Source organism: Lichenostomus cassidix, chromosome 3 (genome assembly GCF_008360975.1).
Source record: "Lichenostomus cassidix isolate B80296 chromosome 3, HeHo_3.0, whole genome shotgun sequence".
In the NCBI taxonomy this organism is placed as follows: Eukaryota; Metazoa; Chordata; class Aves; order Passeriformes; family Meliphagidae; genus Lichenostomus; species Lichenostomus cassidix.
The window spans coordinates 57785479-57807407 of NC_139483.1; the positions used below are offsets into that span (position 1 = coordinate 57785479).

The following is a 21929-nucleotide window of genomic DNA, read 5'->3' on the forward strand; positions in this document are numbered from 1 at the left end:
ATTTTGGTGCTTTTACTCACCTGCCCAAAAGTGAGCATTCCCCATCTTTGGGCTGCACGTACCCTGAAGGCATCCCTGCAAGGACACGGGGATCCACCTGGAAGCTTCCTGCAGCCTGGGAGACCAGTTTGCCCAGTTGGCCCAGTCTCCAGCAGTATTTTAAAGACTTTTTCAGGCTGATGTGTGCCACAGTCAGTCTAAACCATTACAGCTCCTTGTCTCTGAAATGCTTCATTATGAGAACATTCAGGCAGCTCCTCCTGGAATGCTCACTGGGTGTTCTTATCTTAGTACCATTCTCACTTGGTATTCTTATCTTAGGACAAATTGTCTTTCTACCAGAGACAATGGCGAGGGAGAGGGTGTGTGTATGGGAAAGGGCACACTTGAAGACCTGACTAGTTTATCTCAGTCACACTTTGGCAGAGAATCGAGTTATTGGGATGGAGCTGGGAGCAAGGGGTGCCACAGCAGGATTAGACCTAAGCAAAGGTCATCCTGCTTTGTGTAAGGGAGCCACGTATCCAGGAGGAGAAACAGCACTGCTGTTAACCCCGGAGGGACTGGCCAGGTGCGTGCCACGGCACGAACCAGTCTGGATGTCTGGCCGCAATCCTGTGCCATGTGTTCCAGGAGGATCCTGGTGAGCAGGAGCCAGGAGATGACCCACTGCGGTCCCGTCCAACCTGAGCCATTCTGCGATTCTGTATTCCCGCACGTGTTTAGGCAAATCCATTTTCAGTTTGCTCTATGACTTGCTATGGGAGTTGTTAACTGCACAGCAATCCCACCCAACTGGGCGCTGGTATAAATTGGGAGAGCAGCGGCTGGAGATCAGCCCTGCGGAGAAAATCTCATACACCGTAAGGGATGCTTGCCGGAAGAACCAGAACCAGCCTTTCGCCAAAGCAGTCTAAGAAAATACCATTGAAACAAAACATTCAAAAAGCAAAGAAGCCTAGCTACTATCTCCGTAAAAAGAAATCCAAAAGCAAATCCCTCCCAAGTTGTAAGCGGCCGTCCGGACATGCAGGGCCGGGCGGCGCCTCCCGGAACGTTCGGCCCGAGCAGTCGCTTCCCGGGGAGGGAGATCGGCACGGAGCTTCCGGCGGGGCGGGACGGGGCGGGCTGGGCGCCGCCGCCTGAGGAAGGGCCCAGCGGGGCCCGGCCGGCGCCATGGCCATCCCCATGGTGCCCATGGAGACGCAGCTGCAGAGCATCTTCGAGGAGGTCGTGGTGAGTCCGTCCCCGGAGCGCCGCCGCTGCCGGGGCAGCGTTGTGGGCAGGCCCGCGGCTCGTCCGGCTCCGTGCGGCCCGCCGGGCTGCCTCCGGGGGGGTGGGGCCATCCTGAAGGAGATAAAAAGCAGGTGGGAGAGGGGTTGTTGGTTTCCTGGCGCAATGGGTGCGATGGAGCCTTGCCGCCCCGTCCCTGGCCGTGCTGGGCGCTGTTCCCGGGGGAGCTGTGCGGGAAGGTCTGTCCGTGCTGAGCTCTGTGGGAAAGCTGGGGCAGAGTAGGATTGACTGGGCATCAAACGGCTTGCTTAGCCAACACCGAATTGCAGTGCGCAGAGTTTGGTGGAGAATAAGCCGTTTAAGGGGAGGTTTGAAGGAGACTGTGAGAAGATGACAGTCCTAAGGAGACGTTTTCCTCCAGCCAGCATATGGCATGATCAGATTGTGGAAATACACACGCACGATGCTGCCTGTAAAATGAAACACAGTTAGCCCAAAGTCCTCCTCCATTCTCCGTAGGACATTCTTTCCAGCCCTTTCACCAGCTTTGCTGCCTATCTTTGGGTGCATTCAAGGACCTTCATATCTTTCTTAATTTGTGGGCCCCAGAACTGTTCACAGTACTCAAGGTGACACTACACCAACTCTGAGTGCAGCAGGATAATCACCTCTTTTGTTTAGGTGGTTGAACACAGTGTTTGATGCACCCCAGGATGGGGTTTCCCTCCTGGCTGCCCAGGCTTCCTCCTGGGTCACACTGAACTGCTGCTCTCAGATCCATTTCTGTAGGGCTGGTCTCCAACCACTCCTTCCCCAGTTTGTGTTTGTTCCCAGCATTAATCTGTCCCAGGTACAGAATCTGGCATGAGCTAAATTTCCTGTCACTGACTGCCCAGTGCTCCAGTCTATCCACATCCTTTTGTAACACCTCACATCCCTCGAGATTACAGCACCTCTCAGTATCATCATCAGATTTGCTAATGGTGCATTCAATACCTGCATCCAGTCATCCAAAAATACATTGAAGGTGACTGACTCTAGAACTGAGCCCTGAGGAGCACCGCTGGTGCCCCATCACCAGCCAGATACAGCCCCACTGAATGTAACCCTTTGAGCTCTGCCCTCCAGCCAGTTCTTCACCCAGCACACTGTGAACCTGCTCATCCCACAGTTCAACAACTTGTCCAGAAGAATGCTCTGAGGGATAGTATTAAAAGCATTATCCAGAAAAAGTATGTCCATTGCCTTCCCTTTGTTCTCTCTAGATGGGTGACCTTATGATAGAAAGAAATTAGTTTAACTGGACTTTCCCTTTGTGAACCCAAGTCAGTGGGTCATTAAGTCACACTTTTGTGGAGCACAAATGCACAAGCTTCTTGCTAGGTATGAGATCTCCACAGTTGGAAACTCTGGGGTGACAGTAGCTGATAAGGTTCTGACTGAGAGCCTGACTGACATTTCAGACAGAGGAAGCTGATTGAATTGTCTGAACTGGAAAGAACATGTAGGTCTCAGAGAAATTAAAAATTATTTCCATATGATGAGTTTCAGTAGAGGGAAGAAAAGCCCAACCCTTCTGTTTTAAGCTGGCGTTATAAAATGCATGATGTACTTTTCTTTGTGTGGTGTTAAGTTGCTTCTAGCATATTAATTCTGATTAATTCTGATTAATGACTGATTCCTCATTTTGGCACTGCCACTCAGATTGTTTTCACATTTTTAACATTGTCATTGCTCATGTTGTCACACTTGCCTGTTTTCATGCACTATTACTTGCCTAAAATTGATACTGAACAACAACAGAATAGTTCTCGAGAAAATTTCACTGTATTTTTGGAGCCATAACTGATAAAATAGAAAGTTACTACTTTCCCTGCTGCTAGTGCCAACTTGGTGAACAGCAGCAAACCTTCCCTCCTTTTCTGTGCAGAGCAGATGAGTGTCAGTTTCTCCTTTGCTCCTTGAGTAGCAGACACAGGCAGTTCTGGGCTGTAGGATTAAAAAGGATCACCAGAAAGTAGATTATGTTACATGCTTTTATGTCTGTAATACAGCAGTGAAAATACATTGTGGTCAGTAATACATTACACCTGAGCATAATATGAAATTCCTACAAAAGGTAGGAATAGCTTTAGGACAGTATTTTCCAGAACCCATTTGCTGAAGTTTTAGAATGATGATGTAGAAGCCTTTGAGCAAAATGGAGTTGAAAAAGAAAAGGGATGTTTCAGAGGAAATAAATTGGATATTCATGTATAGTTTTTTGCCTATTATCAGGCCATTACATCATTCAATGGAATTTAAAAAGCAATGTATCTAAATTGGCATGAAAAAGTAATTGTATTTAATCAGTTTGTGTAACTGAGTGTCATGGAACATAAGTGGGACAAAAAATGAATACGATTCTGTCGCTGTTGAGCAGCTAGCAGAGTAATGAATGCATCAGTTCTCAGTGGCAAGAAGGAATGACCTTTATTGTTTTGATTTCATCACATATATAGAGTTCTCAAAAGTCACCCAGATTGGTCAATCAGAAGCCTTCCCCCAGGCCTGACTGGCCAGGCTTGCACTGCCCAAGTTCTGGGACACTGTTCCAACAACATCCAAACTTTATCTTTATTTATAAAACACAAGAAAATTTCTCATGGGAAAAACCTGTGCTAGCCACAGGATTCAAAAATATTAGTTTTTCAAATTATGAAAAGAGAACTGTAATAATATAATAGAACAGTTTCTCTAGCTTTGGGAAGTGCATTTATCTCTGGGTGTTTAGAAGACAAAAAAAAAAACAAACAAGCCAAAACAAAGAAACAAAGTCTTAATCTGGATCTACAAGATTTATATGAAAAGAAAGCAATCTCATCTTTGGAAGAGTGGGACTTAGCAGAAGAGACCCATCGTTCTCTGTGCAGTCCCATAACAATACAACTTACTCTTTTGTGCTTCATCCTGGTGGTGCGATACTCATAGGAAGCCTTTTTTCTAACAGTATCTCACTCAGGGTTTTTCTCTTACAGAAAACAGAAGTAATTGAAGAAGCTTTTCCTGGGTAAGTGTGGTATTATGTTATTTGTACCAAATTTTACATATAAATATATCTTTCTACCTGTTTTATTGGGTACTGCTAATAACCAATGTTCTTATTTGCATTAGGATGTTTATGGACACTCCTGAAGATGAGAGAACCAAACTGATCAGCTGCCTGGGAGCTTTTAGACAGTTCTGGAGCAGTCTTTCCCAGGTTAACATTGGATTTATTGCTTACATCTGTGTACTTTATATACTTCTTTTAATATAAGGATACCTTTTCTAGTAGATAAACCCTTAAGCTAAAAGGTCTGTGTCCAGTCATTCAGAATCTGGTTTCAAATATAGAAAGACTTCACGAGAAAAGGGAGGTAGTTTTGAGATTCATAAGGTTGTATAGGTTCAGCGGAGGTTGGTGTGCAGTGCAAATAAAGATAAGCAAAGAGAAGTGTAACAGTAAAGAAATAAACATTAAAAGGGAGTCTATTACAGGATTTCTGATAGAAGTGAACAAGTTGGTGAAAGGAAAAAAGGTCAAATAGATGTTTAAGTTCAAAAATCACCTTTCAAAAGCTAGATACTTCCTGACACTGCTCCATAATTGGAGGCATGTTCATCAGATTTCACTGAATTTGATTATAACTGTGAAGAACAAAGAACAATGTAGAACAGTTCTATTTTACTTTAGTCTGTGCTAACTTACATGTGAAAACCAAAGCTGACTATAGAAATCAGTGGCTAAGCTAGGAAATGTTTCCTGTACTGGACAACTGACCAACCTTTGTTAGACAAATGAGCTTCTTCAAAATAAGATCAAAAGACTTGTAGGAAAAGCTATAGGTTGGGCAACTGGATCACTTCTACCAGTTTATAGTCTGCTCTTGTGTTAGTTTCATTTTTTCAAAGTAGGATACCATATGAATTTTATCATTTGTTTCGCCTCCTGTAAATATATTTTTTCTTCCCTCTATTGCTTTTTCAGGAGTCCCATGAACAGTGTGTCCAGTGGATTGTAAGATTCATTCATAGCCAACATAGTCCTAAAAGAATTTCTTTTCTTTATGACTGCCTAGCAATGGCAGTAGAAACTGGACTTTTGCCACCAAGGTAAGCCATGTTAGAATAATTGATAAGATACATGGAAGATATTATATTGGAGGTATTTTTACAATGACATTGTATAGTTACTGCTGGAAAACATGCTTATTATCTGCCGTTCATTCTTGCATTGTCTTCTTCTGCTAGGATGGTTTGTGAATCCCTGATAAACTCTGATACACTTGAATGGGAAAGGACTCAGCTGTGGGCATTAACATTTAAATTGGTTCGGAAGATTATTGGAGGTGTAGACTACAAGGTATTTTCCACTCATTCCCTTCTCTTTGCAAAGACATGGTTTTTGTTGGCTTTTTTTTATGACTTTATCTCAGAGACATACAAATTTTCAAAGTCTGCTTTTCTTACAAAAGGAAATTCAGTGAGACCACTTTCAGTGCTTTTTCACAGTTGAGCTTTACCCTAAGAGATAATTTTGTATGTACAATGTAACTCTTCATACTCTTCTTTGTTACAGTCACCTTTCCTCCTTTTTCAGTTACGAGCTAAATAACCCTAATGCAATTGCAGAAGTGGTAAACACCAGAATTTAAAACTATCAAGCATTAATGCTGGAGTTCTGTCATCTGCTTTAATCCTTGTTGCTACATAGCAAAAATTTCCTGAAAGCTGAGTCCTTGGCATGATACAACTCCAACAGAAGGAATAGGAAGCCATGCATGTCATGCAGAGAATCACCTCACAGCATCATTGATCATGTTAGAGCAGAAAGCATAAGATACAACATTGTACTCTGGTCAGGCTGCAAAACGCATTTTAGGTTGGATGTCTCTGGATGCACATGAAAATAATAACAGTTACCCTCTCTTCTGGAGCACCCTAAGACTGGGAAGTTCCATAAGGAATTTAATGTAATTAGTGTTAAATTTTAATGTGATTAGTCTTAATAGTTGCAGTTTGTCTTCTGACACTTAGCAACAAGAACTAATTTGTCTGTCAAAATGCTGTCTGACTATATTGATTGTGTAATCTTTCTGCCAGAAATAAAGAATATCTGGGAATATTAATTTCATGTGCTTTCTTTCAGGGTGTGCGTGATCTGCTGAAGGTGATCCTAGAGAAGATCCTAACAATTCCAAACACTGTGAGCTCAGCTGTTGTGCAGCAGCTTTTAGCAGCAAGAGAGGTAACTATATGGATTTTATACCACTACAGAGGAGGATAAGCCTCATTCTTTTGTTATTAGTGAGTTTCTGATGGTTGGGATGACTCTGATTGTTGGTATAGTTCAACAGGAACATCTTACTTGTAATTGCATTTTATGCAGTAAACAAAGTTCTTTTGTGGGATACTGTAAATAAGTGTTAAAATCCCTAGCAAGATAGTCAGTCTCAATGCTTGACTTGCCTAAGGTAAGATATATAGGATATAATAATGATTCATATTTTTTCTTAGTGATTAAAAATAGTAATTGTTTTCAATACTTTGTGGGCAGACATACAGGCATGGTCTTACTTAGGCTCAAACAGTCTAACTTATGCTTGTACAATTAAAAACAGGTTTTAGATTTAGGTAGTACTATCAGAATATAACTTAAGGAAACATATTTTAATTCTTGTATCTGTTTTAGTGGCTGTCTTAGGCTAGTAGACGAATTACACCTTCATTTACCCTATGCAGAGTCTTTTACGCTGATGTATTTTTTTATTTATAGGTGGTAGCCTACATCTTGGAAAGAAATGCATGTTTGTTGCCTGCCTACTTTGCAGTTACTGAAATCAGAAAACTATATCCTGAAGGAAAACTTCCCCACTGGGTAATGATATGATGTCAAATAATGTACTCTGGAATTTTGTTGTACACCACACTTGTTTTTTAAAACAAAGTTTATGTGAAAATTTAAAATCTACTCAACAGTAAACTCTATGTTTAGTCACATAAATTAAGATACAGGCTTGATGTGATTGCAGCAGCAGTTCCCTGTGTTCTTGCATGAAACTCATGACATAATTTTGCCGTATGGGCTGATATTCAAAACTCTTGAAGCACTGAGTTGGTTTTGTTAAATATGTTTGGAAATACACGTGCATACCTACCACTTTGTGTTTTCTCTATGGCTTCAGGATAAGAAGAATCACTTTAAATAGCTGACCAGTGTTTTCTGTGTTTAAACTCAGTTATGCAGAAATATTTGGGGCACTGATGGGATGAAAATGCTCGGTGTTCTCAAAAAATGATGTAATATTGATCCATTTTCTAGTTTTGCGTTCTGTTAAAATAACTAGGTGTTTGGAAAAGGATACAATCTCAACTCCCTTGTATTAATGGGAAAACTGTAACTGACTTTTGAGAGAAGATTTAAACTAGATGGTACTAATCTGGGTCATTTTTCTATGTGGAATTGTTACTCAGCAGCAGAGATTAGTTATGAGGAGAAGTTACATCTTGTTTTACATAATCTATTTCTAAGTGTTATGCATTCAAATAACATAGTTTGCATAGGAGACAGTTCTTGTATGAACTCCTACTTGAGTGCAAACTGAGAAGAGTGCTTCCTGTGCCTCCTTCCTAATGCCACATTTTTCATTTTGTGGTTTTATGTTCCAGATGATTTTTCCAACTTTTTGAAATGTGTAGGAAGCTAGTTATTTTAGTAGATTCCTGAATATTTTATTAAAATGTATACACACATATTTTTAAGTCTTAAATATTCCTTATCAGTGTCTGGAACTTAAACCCTGATTTTTTTTCTCCTCTTCTCACCCAGTTACTAGGTAATTTAGTATCAGATTTTGTGGATACCTTCAGACCTACAGCAAGAATAAATTCTATTTGTGGTAAGAGAATGACTTAATGAATGACTTTAAAATAAATGTATTTATTTTGATCTGTTTTTTAGAACCTTTTGGGACATACATCTTCTAAGCAAAATAATTTGGATCTTATGTTTCATCTAGTACCTCTACTCTTGTCAATTTTTTCTCAGACTTAGCTCCCTTCAGTTTTTGTTTTGAAGGGGAAATTCATATTGATGAGATCAAAATAATTTTTTGCTACCAGCTGGTAGTGGAAGTGTACTAGTTGTTACATAGTCATATGGTTTCTAACCACAGGCAACTAGTGGATTAGGAAGATTGTAGGTTTTCTGTGCTCAAGGAATAGGATTGTAGGTTTTCTGTGCTCAAACATATCCACTGGTATGTTAGTCGTGGAGTGTTTTAACTCCAGTTTCCGTTGGAGCTTTTGCAGCTGCTCAGCCTCCTCTCTGTTGTTGCAGGCTTCTGGGTAGGCATTTCCTAGCTCAGATGAGTACTGGTTCTACTTTTTTGTGAAAAAAATGCTCATCTTCATTTATTGTTAGAAATCTAATGATCAAAATTTGGCTGTTTTAATGTGATGCCTGCTGCATTTTTCTTCAAAAAGATAAAAAATGTCTTCTTTTTTGCTTTGCGTAGTTTTATAACAGCTGCATTAGTTCTGAGCAAGGTTTATTGTGACAGAGCTTCCTTACTGCAGAGATTAAAACTGTAAATTCATCTGTAATGCTCCCAGAGCATTTTGTTTCAGAAACATCTAGTTATTCTTCTATTGAAAGTGTGGCATGGCTTTTATTTCTATGACTCCCAGGGATCACATACTATTTTTTCCAAGTGTTGTATGTGTAAATGACCTGTGTAGATATGACTGAAGGGAAAAAATAAAATATTTATTTTCTTCTTGTTTTATCTGATAACAATATGGCCAGTTTGAATAATAGAAGTAAAGGAATTTGAACTGAGAGAGATCAAAGCTGAGGCACCTAAATTTGGGTGCTGATACAGGTTTGCTTGGGACTCAGTTCAGATGCTTATGTTTAAAGTAACTGAAATAAAGGCTAGTTGTCTATTATCCAGTGATTAACAAGTGTTAATTTAGCTTGCCAAACACACTTCATGTGTGATCACCTGGGTCTCACTGGCCTATGCTGACTGAATTGACTGGGTCTTCACTGACTGTTATTGAAATACACACACTTGCATTTGACTGCTTTACTGAACACAGTCACGCCCACAGGGTGAATGAGGGGAATTTGAAAGACTAGATTATACAAATCAGTTTATATGTCTCTTTTCTTGGTGGAAAGGGTCGGTGTACCAAAATCAAATCCCTACATCAAGCAATGACAGGGGAACAGTACTCGGGTAATTTAAAAGGGTACTTTTAGATTGATGTTTGCAAATACTATTATTTTTGTAGTAGCCAATCTGAGTAAATGGGGACTTTACTGCTTAGATATTTTATTACTTGAAAATTGGTTAGAAAAGTGAGATCTGTTTGAAGCAATCCTATGGTAAAACATTTTAAACAGTGGAAATTTAAGGAGAGCATGAAAGTGGCCCAGGCCAGTTTTTACATCAGAATGATTAGACAATGGGCCAGTTTTGCTGGCTGAGAATGTATTTTATTGCATATAGGTCGCTGTAGCCTCCTTCCTGTGGTAAATAACTCAGGTGCCATGTGTAACTCATGGAAGCTGGATCCTACAACCCTTCGCTTTCCTTTGAAAGGTCTCCTACCATATGATAAGGTACGCCTTATTAAACTTCTTAAACGTGTTAGATTCAGTAAATTCAAAACTTCTGTGTCATTAGAGTGGGGGAAAATTTCAGCTGTGAATATCCATTTGTTCCAGTTAGGCTAATTTTGAAGGTGTAGATGTTTTATATTTCAATTATTTCAAGCTATGTACAGAGGACCTTGAAAGTAGTGTTTGGTATAACTACTGCCCAGGATGCTGAAAAACGTGAGACATAATTTAATGGGATTTGTGTGTGTGTGTGTGTGAGAGAGAGAGAGAAGCAAGTGAGAGCAGAGAATTGATTGTAAAATTGGCTAGATGGAAGAGAATGGGAAAGTAATTTCTACTTTTCTGTGTTTTTCATTTTTCCACATGAAAGATAATTTTACAATTCAAACTTCAAGTTTGTGTGTATAAGCTTAAAACTCTGAGTGTGAAGTAGTGGTGTACTGAAAGAATTTAAAGGATCAGGACAAAAATCCATGTTGTCCTGCATCCCATTCCCTATGTCCTAGATGTCTAAGGAAGGAAATGAATACAGTATATCTAACGACATGTATAGTGCTCACAAACTACAGCCATTATAATTTTGTGTGTTTCCTGAGACAGATGTGGTTTCTCTGTATTTAGCAAACCTTCATCTCCCAAACATTTGTCAGACTCTTCTTGAGCCCCTGTGAGCTTTTAGCATCCTCAACATTCCTTGGACAAGGAGTGCCAGATTTCAGCTTCATGTTGCATGAGGAATCAGCTCCTTCTGTTTGTTTTGAACCCAGGTTCAGATAATGTTTTTATTTGAAGGGATTCATCTGTTGGATGATGCAGTGAGCAGTTGTTCCATATCTGATTTCTTCACATTAGTCCTGATTCTTATGCATTTTGGTGCATTTCCTCAGTTGTCTTACCTTGTTTCTTTTGAGTTCAAGGCTGTTCCAAGAAGTGTACCATCCTTTTATTGGATGAAGAGTGTACTTCTACTTGGTCCTCATAAAAGCTGCCACTTCTTAAGAGCCATGATTATTTCCTCATTTCACTTGGTTGTCAGAGAGCAAGATGATTTGCCAGCTAATACATATCTGCATAAATTAAACATTCATTCTTACATTGTTTAACTGAATTAAATACAAACTCAGTATTAAACATAATCTTGAGGCAATATATGTCTGTATGTGATTGCTTGTTTCTTTTTCAAGGATCTCTTTGAACCACAGACTGCTTTGTTGAGATATGTGCTGGAACAACCGTATTCCAGGGATATGGTCTGCAATATGCTAGGTCTGAATAAGCAGGTACTGTACTGTGCTGTAACATGTGATTTAATTCTGCATAGAATCTGCACTATTCTTTTTCTCTTTTCTTTGCTATAGCTAACTAAGCAAAACAGTTTAGGTACAGAGAGTGATTTTTTTTTTTTTTTTACAAGATCATAATAGGTTAATTGGACACTGTTATTCCTATCATTTGTATATTGCTTTACGAATGTTAAATTGAAAAGTAGAGATTTAAAATATGATTTTTTTTTTGCATTGCTTTTTTTTCCTATAAGGCCAGCCTCAAGTACACCTTTGACAGACAGTAGGAGACTGGTTATTGTTCAGTAGTTTTTAAAGCATTGTTGTACACTGTTTTACTGGAATGTTATAGCACTAGAATAGATGAAAGCTGGGATTTGTTTTGTTACATTTTTTCTTTTGAAACCTTAGGATGGGGGGGCTTAGTCTGACTTGGGGATCCTTGAGGCTGGCCTCATAGTCACTGTTTTGTCTTTTCTTTTTTTCTTCCTTTATTTTTGTTCTGTCCTGTCTTGTCCTGCCCATCCTCCAATGCTCTAGACCTTGAACATTGCTCAGGTATGTTCACAACCTTACTGTTGTATTGTGACTAACGATACGCTGGCCGCTTTGTAGCCACTGATTCCAGGTAGAGAATCCATGTACAGTCAGGGCTTGAAATTGGCAGGACCATTAGTCAAGGGCAAATTCTCACTACAATTCTTTAGAGATACGAGAGATGTAGCATAAAGCTGACAGTCAGTGGTCCTTTGATCCTAAAATTTTCATTGAAATGGACTACTACCATTTCCCTTACCAGTCATAACTTTTATTTTGCTGGAATTTTCAGATGAGGAGAGATTTTTAGTTTAAAATTTCTTTCCTTAAGCAGGTGGAAAAAGCATCCACTGGACTTAATTGTAAAAATATAAGGCTGTAAATACATCATTAAAAAAGAAAGGTTTACTAGTGGAATTTTCTTCCCATTAGGAAGCCTCTGTAAAGAACTTCCCAACAGGCAATTGTAATATTCTCCAATCTAGGTGAAAGAAAAGTAGTGCAGAATACCACACAAAAAGTAGTTCCTTAAAATTTTAACTACTTGTTCAAATAAACACCTTGAGCAAATCAACCAAGTGGACTTCTGCTTGAAATCTGAAATTATGGGTGTTATATTTAGTTTATCCCTTATTACACTAATAATTGCCACACAAACTTAAAAAAAAAGTTTAAGATTTATAAAATAGCGTTGCTGTTTGCAATACTATAGTGAAGGTTGTGTCAGTGTTTCCATTTAAGAAACTTTTTTCAGGTTTGTAACTTGACTATAAAATTTACATGATACTGAAACCTTGTGTATATTTCCCACTGTAATGGAACCCACCAATGCATTTTCTGAATTGGGACAGAGTTTTTGAATGCGCAGATTCCTACATCTTGGCAAACAATACTCTGTGTTTTATATGACAATTTTTTGTACCTGAGACTTACAGCAGCTGAAATGTTAAACCTTGGAATTGAGCTGCTAGGTTTACTGTTTAAATGAGTAGTATTTGTGTGTCTTTTCTGTGTCTGCATTGAGTTGATAAACCAAACTATTCTTCTATCCATCTTGTAGCTGGTAAATAATACAAGATCTGGACAAAAATTATGTTGAACCCGTTTTATTCTTCTTAACTGTACATGGTCTGTGCTTTCACATAAAAAAACATGTTAAAATGCTGGGTGTTAACTCCTGATTCACTGTCCTCTAAAAGTAATCGAAGAAATGAAATGTATTAAACTATACTTCTTAAAATTTGTTTGCTAGTATAGGAATTCCTACACAAAGTTTCATCCTGGCGTGAATTTTTATGGCCAAGGAACAAACATGAAGAATGTAGCTTATAAAGGAAATGCTGACAGAACATGAACTATAGCTGTGTTACTACAGTTACACCAGCATAAGGATGTTTGGGCTCTTGAAAATTTGTGAGCTGAAAATACGTGAGTTGAAAATGCAAATATAGAGGTGGGTGATATAGTGGTATACAACAGGAAATATGTTCCATTTGAACATTAGTATACTCTGCTTAAAACTGTGGAAAACATTAAAATTTTACTTGTTTTTAGGTACAAATTAGCTTTGTGTTATAGTTCAATTTGTTAATGTAGCCACCTGACAAAAATAGCAGCATGCTTTTCAGAAGTTGTGTAACTATATCAATGCTTTCAGTAAAATGGCTGATAATTTTGTATTTTATTGTTAGAGAAATAACCTGCAGAAATGAACTGTCACTATAATCGAAGATACTTAGAAATGCAAATAGTGCCAAGTTTGTTTCAGAATAAATACAGAAACACCTCAACGCAATGATCATTATTTATTTATGATCATTAATAATTTATGTGAAGTTGCTTGTATGCCCTGTCAACTATTTACACAGATCCAGTTGCAGGATTGGAGCCTTCATTTGAATCTTTTGGCATCACAATCTAGGTATGGTTCAGCCAGATTTGTCCTAGTTCTCAAGTATTCTTGAAGATGAACAACGAAATTTTCTGATTCAGTCTTAACTAAGCAGATCTGTGTTAGAAAACCATTCACTCAAGCCATCTCTGAGTTGTGTAAAAACATACAAATCCAGCTGTCCTGTTAACCTTGCAGGGAGAAAAATGAAGGTAAAATTTCATATGTTTATAGATTCATGTGTTCCTTTCAGGATTCTAAGTTTTCTTGTGGGATGAAGTTTTCTGATACCTTTATTAAGTATATGGCTTTAAGTCCAGCTGTAAAATATGGACTGTAAAATGTTTCTTTTGTTGGTGTCTGGGGACTCTGAGGTTTTGCTACTGTGTACTTCTGTGTTGGACAGTACATACTCTTGTATATCTGTTTGAATTGGTCTATAGGAAGTAGAGATTTAAATTGTATTTTATCCTGTATGTTATCATGGTTTGCAGTTGGACTCAAGATTTATCTTAAGGGTCTTTTCCAACCGAAATGATTCTGCAATTCTATGTCAATTGATATTGCTGCTAGCTGGGGTGTTAATTGCAATTTTTAGTTAATTTTTAAATAATTTTTTTAACTATGTAACAATTCACTTTTTTTTTTTTTGTTATCAACAATTCAAAGTCTTAGTACACTGAGACCACATTAAGATTTGGTTTAGGGATCTTACAGTTCGTTCATAGAATGGAACTTAAGTAATGTCTTAAGGACATGAACTCACTTCAGAGGTTTTGGTTTGAACTTTGCATTCTCTGTATGTATAGGCTTGCATGAAGAATAAAATGCCAGTTTTGCTTGCATAGTTGCATTTAAGATCTTGTTGCAGTCCTCTAATCAATCAAAAACTTACTTTGATTTCTCTGGTTTGGGGAATATCTGAAAGAGGAGGTAATTTTCAGGTGTCTTGTTTCTGTTATGTTGTACAAATTTTTAATTAGCAGCTATTGATTTAATGATTTTACTCTGTAAATAGTGTATTTGGCTGGTCACCTTTTAAGCCAGCAGTGGTGAGCTGCAGCTTGTCTGTGAAGGTGAATGCATAGTTGTGTTCTCTGCTAGATCTCGTGCAAACCAGGATAATTAGCATGGGGAAGCTGTTGTAAGCAGAATCATCAAGTGAAAGGAATGACATAATGCAATATTTAAAAACTGATTTTCCTTTCAATTTTACTTTTAAGATGTAGGTTGATTCTGGGATCTTACTATCCAATTTTACTGGTGTTAACGCAGAAAAGTACTTAGTTTAAGGGGTGTGATTATTTTTTATGTATTCCTGATTGTAACAATGTGCGTTGAGAACACTCAAGAACACGTTCCTTTTTGAAACTTACTCATTTTTTTAATGAGGGAAGCTTGAGAACAGCTGCCAAACTTGGAAGAGATGATAGAATCAAGTATAATGTAAACAATAAGCTTTAAGGCTTTGTGTCTTCAGCATACAGTTTTGGAAAATGGAAGTATGGAAGTAGTTCTGTCGTGTGTTAAGTACTTTAGACATTTTGAATTGGAATTTTGAAGACACTACTTACTCTTGTAGGGATCTTGGCCTCTGTGGTTTGATCTTTTGAGTCCATTTCTTAAGGGTAGATATTTACTAAACCTTTGTTTAAAATACTCAAAAGCTATCATGGCTGTCAGCCAGCCTTACTGACTCCATAAAATATTTTTCTTTTAGGTAACACTTTTAATGCTATCCATGCCCCCTGCCCCACTCCTTGATACCTGCCCTGTCCCACTCCTTGATACCTGCCCTGTCTTCACCCCCCAAAAAAGGAAGGAATTAAAAATTCAAACCCAAATAAGAGCAACAACACCATCCAATTGAAGCTCTGATCCACTTAAAGAAATACCACTAGTCCATCAGAGGGCTGGTCTCAAGAAATTTAAGTGTCACATTGTCATGGAAGTCCTTTTTCCCCCTGTATTTCTTCATGGTTTGATAAGGTTTTCAATGAAATTATGTATTTGTCAGGTCTTTAAAAGTTATTTTCAGAACAAAATGGAGAATGATTTTGTACAACCATATTGTAAAAATCTGAATAATGTTTACTTTAGGGGAAAAGCATAGCGATTTTGAATGCTATATTTTTCCATACATAATCCAAAACAGCATTTGAAGGTTTTATGTTATTTGTTTTTGTTTTACTTAAGCCATGCCAGAATATGAATTCCTACTTATTTGTGAGGGTAATCAGCTCTCACCTGTAATTTTATTCATTTCAGTTTATACTGAGATTTTCTTTCACTTCTGAGCAACTAATAAAACAAGGACCCAATCCTGCAAATTGCTGTGCAGCACAGTATTTTATTTCAAAGAGTTCTGAAACTATAGATACAAAATCTGTGCAAAAAAGTATATTCACTGAAAATACAGAAAAGAAAATTGCCAGAAAATTCAATTAATGAAGATAGAATGTAATGGACAGGACTGCTGTTTTCTGATGCAAATTTGTTTTTAAAGCAGTAAAAGTGTGGTTTTCAGAATAAAACCTTGAATTCATTTTTGTAATTTCCTGGCTCCTAAACTTTTCCCAGACTTAGAATTATCCAGAATAGCAAAAATTCTTACTGGAAATTCTGGCTCTCTTTTTAACAGTAATATTTTTCCTGTTGTATTCTTTGAGTAACTTTATTCTAAATTAATGTAGCCTTACATGATTAGGCTTTTGGACATTAACCCAGTGCTTAGCAAACTATTAAATTTCAAGCCCTGTACATAGTAGTTTTGCATGCTGGATTATAAACTAGTCTGTAGTGTTGTCTGTTGCACCCTGCTCTGCTTCATAATTAGTTGCTTTGGGAGGGGGAGAAAAACGAGCCACAAAAGACCCAAAGTGGCTCTGAACTGATGGTGCCAATACTGCTCTCTGTAAACCTGTACCGTGGTTGGTCTGTGATAATGACATTGCATACTGGAAGAAAAGGTATCATCGATGCTTTCTGTTTTAGTTAGAGGTTTGTGTTAAGCATGCTTCAGGAAAGCACAGCTGGAGTTGTAGCTTTCTGCAGTTTTGAGCTGGCAAAGAGAATGCAACAGGGGATGCTGTTCACTGTATTTTGTCAACTTTTCCAATTCTTGCATTCTATTTTTAATTGAAGAGAATCTCTTTTTTATTTGTAGCAAAAGACTACCATCAATGAAGGTAGAGCAAGCATCTCCTCTCAGCATCTCTCTTTACTTTTATTGTATCTTTATATTAGCCTTTTTTTAGGCTGCCTGGCTAGTAAGTCAAAGAATTCATCTAAGGCATCCCTAGAATGTTTTATGAGTATTGGGGTGATCTTTTAAAACTTTTTTACATACACCTTTTTGCCTCTAGAAAGGGATAATGCATTTTCATGATTAGTGTTTGAGCAGCTCAGTTCCTTTTCTTTTGTATCATTAAAGTAATAATTTTTTTTCTTTAAGGCTGCATTATGTTACAGGCATCAGGCCAAACAAATAACTGAATAAATGTGACCATTCCTGAGTACAGATTGCATCGAAACAAACAGGTTAGGTTATTTCCGAAGTGTTAACACTTTCTGAAATAATTTAAATTCTCCATGGTTTTTTTTCCTTAGTAATGGCACAGTGTATGAGTGTAACAATACAAATGCAGGTTAATAATAAAAAGTTGTTGCACTGAAGAACTTGTAACGTGACATTATACTTGGTAGTCTTGAACTGAAGATTTGTAATCTGAGTTCCAGATTACTGGTAGTGGACCCGTTTTATATACATGTGTACTAACAGAATATATCTGAATATATAATTGATTATTATTAAAAATCATCAGAGATGGTGTGTATTTTAAATTATTTCCTGGTTTGAATAACTCAGTGTGAAGGCTGTGGCAGTCTAACATCTGAGGAGCTCCTCACTCTCATGTGTAATTTCTGCTCTATTTACAGTATGTAGAACATACCATGTATTAATTTTCAAGCCTTTTTGATGTTGTCTTGTAACCTCTGGTGCTGTGTCAATAGGATGGCATGTAGTTAAAGGGTTATTAACCAGATGTTAATTCTACTGCTAGTTGTAGGCTGTAGATGAACCCAATGTGGGAGTGAAAAAGAGAAGAGTCATTAGATACCTTTATCATGTATTGAGATGTTTCCTCTGCATTTGATGGTATAATTGATACATCTTCTTTATGGTGATCCCTGCTTTTGAAATGAACTTAATAGAGAAAAGAAGGAATGGAAAGAAATACAGCAGAAACCCCCAAACCAAACAAAAGAACCCCTACCTGAGTGTTAAAATAATGGACTTTGTTTTCTGTGAATACGAGATCAGAGAAATAACATTCTGCCTGAATTTTTTATAAAATAGCAAAAAAAACCCAACCCAGATATTATCTGTGCATTGTTGAATTGTGTTTTGGAGCTGAGTAGGGAATTATGGAATGTGTGTTAAAATATAAAAATCATTGTGACCTGTAACATAATGCAGCTTTAATACACTGGCTTATCCTTAACTTAAGTTCAGACTTCATCTCATGCTTCCCAGCCTTCTGTCAAAATACTGTGCTGTAACTGCAACTGTGCAAGTTCTGGAGTTAATGGCAAGGCTTTTGGAATACTGTATCTGATCTCTGCCTTACAGCACAAGCAACGTTGCCCTGTGCTGGAGGACCAGCTGGTGGATCTTGTGGTGTATGCCATGGAACGGTCTGAGACTGAAGAGAAGTTTGATGATGGTGGAACCAGTCAGCTTCTGTGGCAGCATCTTTCCAGCCAGCTCATTTTCTTTGTGCTCTTTCAGTTTGCAAGTTTTCCTCATATGGTCCTGTCACTCCATCAAAAGGTAAACGTTTGTATCACTCCCACGTGGTAAGAGGGATTTAAAAAACAAAACCAGTATGTTTTTTAAAAAGTGTCACTCATTCCTGCAAGAAGTACCTTGTATTTCAAGAATTGATTAAATTTTTAATCACCATTCTCTCTAGAAGTAAGTTAAATTCTCAAGTTATGGTGCTGTGAGCTAGGTCTGGTTTTAGTGTATTCAGTTATAGGTTGTTGCATTATATTTGGAGTCACAGTGTGCTAATAACTAGAATAAAGAGATGACATAATTCGGAAGAACCAAGTACTGTGCTGTTGCATCCGCTTTACAAACGAGGTTTGAACAGAGTGAATGCCCTGTTCTGTTTGTGGACTAATAAAACATGCCATGCAGATGGATGTGGGAACTTGCTGTTTGTCTAATCAGTCTACTCAAAGCAATCAAAGTAATTTGTCCAATTACAACGATACTGGCAATCACAGCCCCAAGTTATTATTACTTCCTAGTAATGATTCCATTAAAACTGATACTAGTATTTGTCCTTTTCTCTGGTGCTCAGTGCCTCTCTGAATTCTAAGGGTGGTGATGCCAGTTGTCCATGAGAAGGGAAAGTAGGGGTTACAGTCAGTCAGCAACATCCTGAGCTCTTTGCTGAGAGAGCTGTATGCTGTTGATAGTAGGGAAGGGATGTTCTTTATCCTCACTATAGGATCAGCTTGTGGATATTTAGATGAAGTTTCTAACATGCACAACACATTGCTCCGTCTCCATTTGTCCACAGTTCCATGTTAGGTAAAAATTTACTGTGTATGTTGTGTTGCACTTGTGATGAATTGTAGTTCTCTGCTCTCTTTGTTTTCACTAAAATTAGTTTTACCAGCACTCTATTCCTGAAATTACTGTTAAAAAACCATTGAAACAATAGGCATTTTACAACACAATTGCACAAATCTAGTATAAAGTACAGCAAGCAAGATAAGAGTAAAATATTAGTTATTAGAGAATTGCTGTTACAGATAAAGAAGTTAATTAACCAAAAAACCCCCAAAAAACCGTAAAAACAGGTGAGTCCAGATGAAGCAAACCCAAGTTTTTCTGGCTCAGAGACTTCCTTTGTAGGAGTTTATAAAACCTGTGGCCTGATGCTAGCAATGGCAATACTGTACTTCACTACAGGGCTACAAGGTGATAATTTAAGATCAATATTTAAGAGTTGCTGATATTTCAAAGCAGTGATCCTCAGGAGTTAAATGCATTTTAAATCTTAGCATTAATTGTTGTGGCCCTCACAGTCTGTGAGTTACAGCTAATGTACCTATTTTTCTTCTTTCTGGAAACACAATGTATGTTTCTGCCTAAGACCTGCTTTAAAATTCTCTGCTGGAAATGTTGTAGTCTGCCCTTCTACTTTTATAAGAGTCTTTGCAGTGATTTTTCTTCTGCATGCAGTATTTGTCTGTTACTGTGTTCTTGACAGTTGGCAGGCCGTGGTCTCATTAAGGGGAGAGACCACCTGATGTGGGTGCTGCTCCAGTTCATCTCTGGCAGCATCCAGAAGAATGCACTGGCTGACTTCCTCCCAGTTATGAAGCTTTTTGACCTCCTGTATCCTGAGAAAGAAGTAAGTCTCTGATATGAGAAGTTGTATTTTTAGTTCAACTTGGGACCTTCATATGTCAACATTATTGTCATTCTTGAATCACTCTTAGAACAGTGTGCTGCATAGTTGGAGGGACATGTTTCATAAGTAAATTATTTGTTTGAGGATTTTCTGTTCATGTAACCATGTTTGTTCTTAGGGGCAAGAAGGACTTCTGTTAACTTCTCTCTTCCTTGACTTTGGTTTGACTAAGGGTTTGAGGAGTTTGTTAAAGCACTGAGGAGCTGTAAAGGAGTAATGTGTAATTCTGTTGTTACATCTGGGCTGTAACAGAATGGTACACTGAAAGACAATTTTGGGTGCAATGAACTGAATAGTTACTTAAAATTCTATGGGGACAGATCAGATCCTATTCATGCTTTGTACATTCTTCTAGAATTAAAGTTCCTGAGGAAGGGGGACTTGCAGGAAGTTCTTAAACTTCAGTTGTGGCAGCACTGTCATTTTGAAGTCCTGATTGCTTACTCTTTTCATAGTGCTGTTTCCATTGGGTGAATGGATATGATAATACAAATGTGTGGTGTATCAAACTCGTATGTTTCCCCCTCCTACATTAGTTTTGACTCACAGAGATTCTTCAGTACAATTTGTGTCAGGAGTTTTCAATTGCTTTTGTCAGCGTAAAATATGGGAGAAGCAATAGGATTATTTAGTTCAGCTGTAGTGATGGCTCCAAGTTACACTTCCTGAAAGTCTTTATTGACTAGTGGTTTTTTTAAGTGCTACATTTTAAATGCTCATCAAACTGAATCCTGAGAGGCATTTCTTAGGATTCAGCTTTACAAGCACTTTAAATGTTATCTCTGGCTGTTGCTCTTAAGAGGATCTGTCTTGTTGTCCTGTTGGTTATATCTTGGTACAGTCAGTTTCGCTGTCAGTGGTGCTTGTGCAGCAGTAACTGTATCAAAGGGAAAGAAATGTGAATGTTGGCAAAAAGAGAGAGCCAGAGATCCTTTTCCAATGGTAATAGTATACCTAAGTCTGGATCCAAAACTTTTAAATTTTGGGCTGTATCTGTACCTTTTCATGAGAAGTGTATTAATTTCTAAGGATTAACTGTGATGCTGAACAATTCAGATTTTTCAGATAATACTGTTGAACCACTGAGTACCTACTATGGAAGCACATACCATAACTGGTTTCTGAATAATGTGTAAGTGCGAGGAGGAGAGGAAAAGCATATGCTTTGTAGCTATGTTTGGAAATTGTATACTCTTAGGCATGAATTTCCTTTTGCCAAAGTCTTAGATAATTTATTTGGTTTGGGTGTTTCTCAGAATAATTACTGAGGTCCAGACCTCTTCCAGTGCTCTTGATTTAAAGTTACATATACTGATGTGGGTAGAAATCTGTTCATTAAAAATGTTCCTTATGGTGTTGCAAGTCAGAAAAAAGAAAAACCTGACCATGTGAATGCTGGCTATCTAAGTTGGTTTTGTGCACATTAATCCATGTGGTATGTCACATTCATGTGTTCTTTCTTCAGTATATTCCTGTACCTGATATTAACAAACCCCAGTCAACTCATGCTTTTGCAATGACCTGCATTTGGATTCATCTGAACCGGAAGGCCCATAGTGACAACTCCAAGTTACAGATTCCCATTCCTCATTCTCTTAAACTTCATCATGAGTGAGTGTGGGGGTTTTGTTATGTTTTGATTTATGTTTAGGCATAATGAAATAGGCAGTTCCATGTCTGTATTCAGAATGTATTGTGTGATGGAATGCTGTATAAAGGTTGTCAACAGAATGACTTCAAAGTCGTTCAAAAAGACAGAGCTCAAACTCAAAATATTTCATAAAAAGTGAAATGCTTTTATCCAGCTAATGGAAATTATATGTTTTATCTCAAAATAATAA

The 21929-nt window shown here is 37.9% G+C and overlaps 1 protein-coding gene across 2 annotated transcripts in view; it reads left to right on the forward strand.

The window, feature by feature from the left end:
• The first annotated feature begins 1084 nt into the window (after positions 1-1084).
• The window catches only part of MED23 (mediator complex subunit 23), a 38362-nt gene continuing 17517 nt past the window's right edge, over positions 1085-21929 (forward strand). Inside the window, exons 1-14 of one of the 2 annotated variants that reach the window (XM_085055943.1) lie at positions 1085-1236; positions 4251-4282; positions 4387-4474; positions 5243-5367; positions 5506-5617; positions 6404-6502; positions 7031-7132; positions 8084-8153; positions 9771-9883; positions 11068-11163; positions 11707-11724; positions 18228-18428; positions 19885-20028; positions 21554-21699. In XM_085055943.1, the coding sequence (XP_084912069.1) occupies positions 1177-1236; positions 4251-4282; positions 4387-4474; positions 5243-5367; positions 5506-5617; positions 6404-6502; positions 7031-7132; positions 8084-8153; positions 9771-9883; positions 11068-11163; positions 11707-11724; positions 18228-18428; positions 19885-20028; positions 21554-21699 (1406 nt within the window). In that variant the 5' untranslated portion in view covers positions 1085-1176. The remainder of the gene's footprint in view (positions 1237-4250; positions 4283-4386; positions 4475-5242; positions 5368-5505; positions 5618-6403; positions 6503-7030; positions 7133-8083; positions 8154-9770; positions 9884-11067; positions 11164-11706; positions 11725-18227; positions 18429-19884; positions 20029-21553; positions 21700-21929) is intronic. The other variant, XM_085055944.1, reaches the window with a different exon arrangement.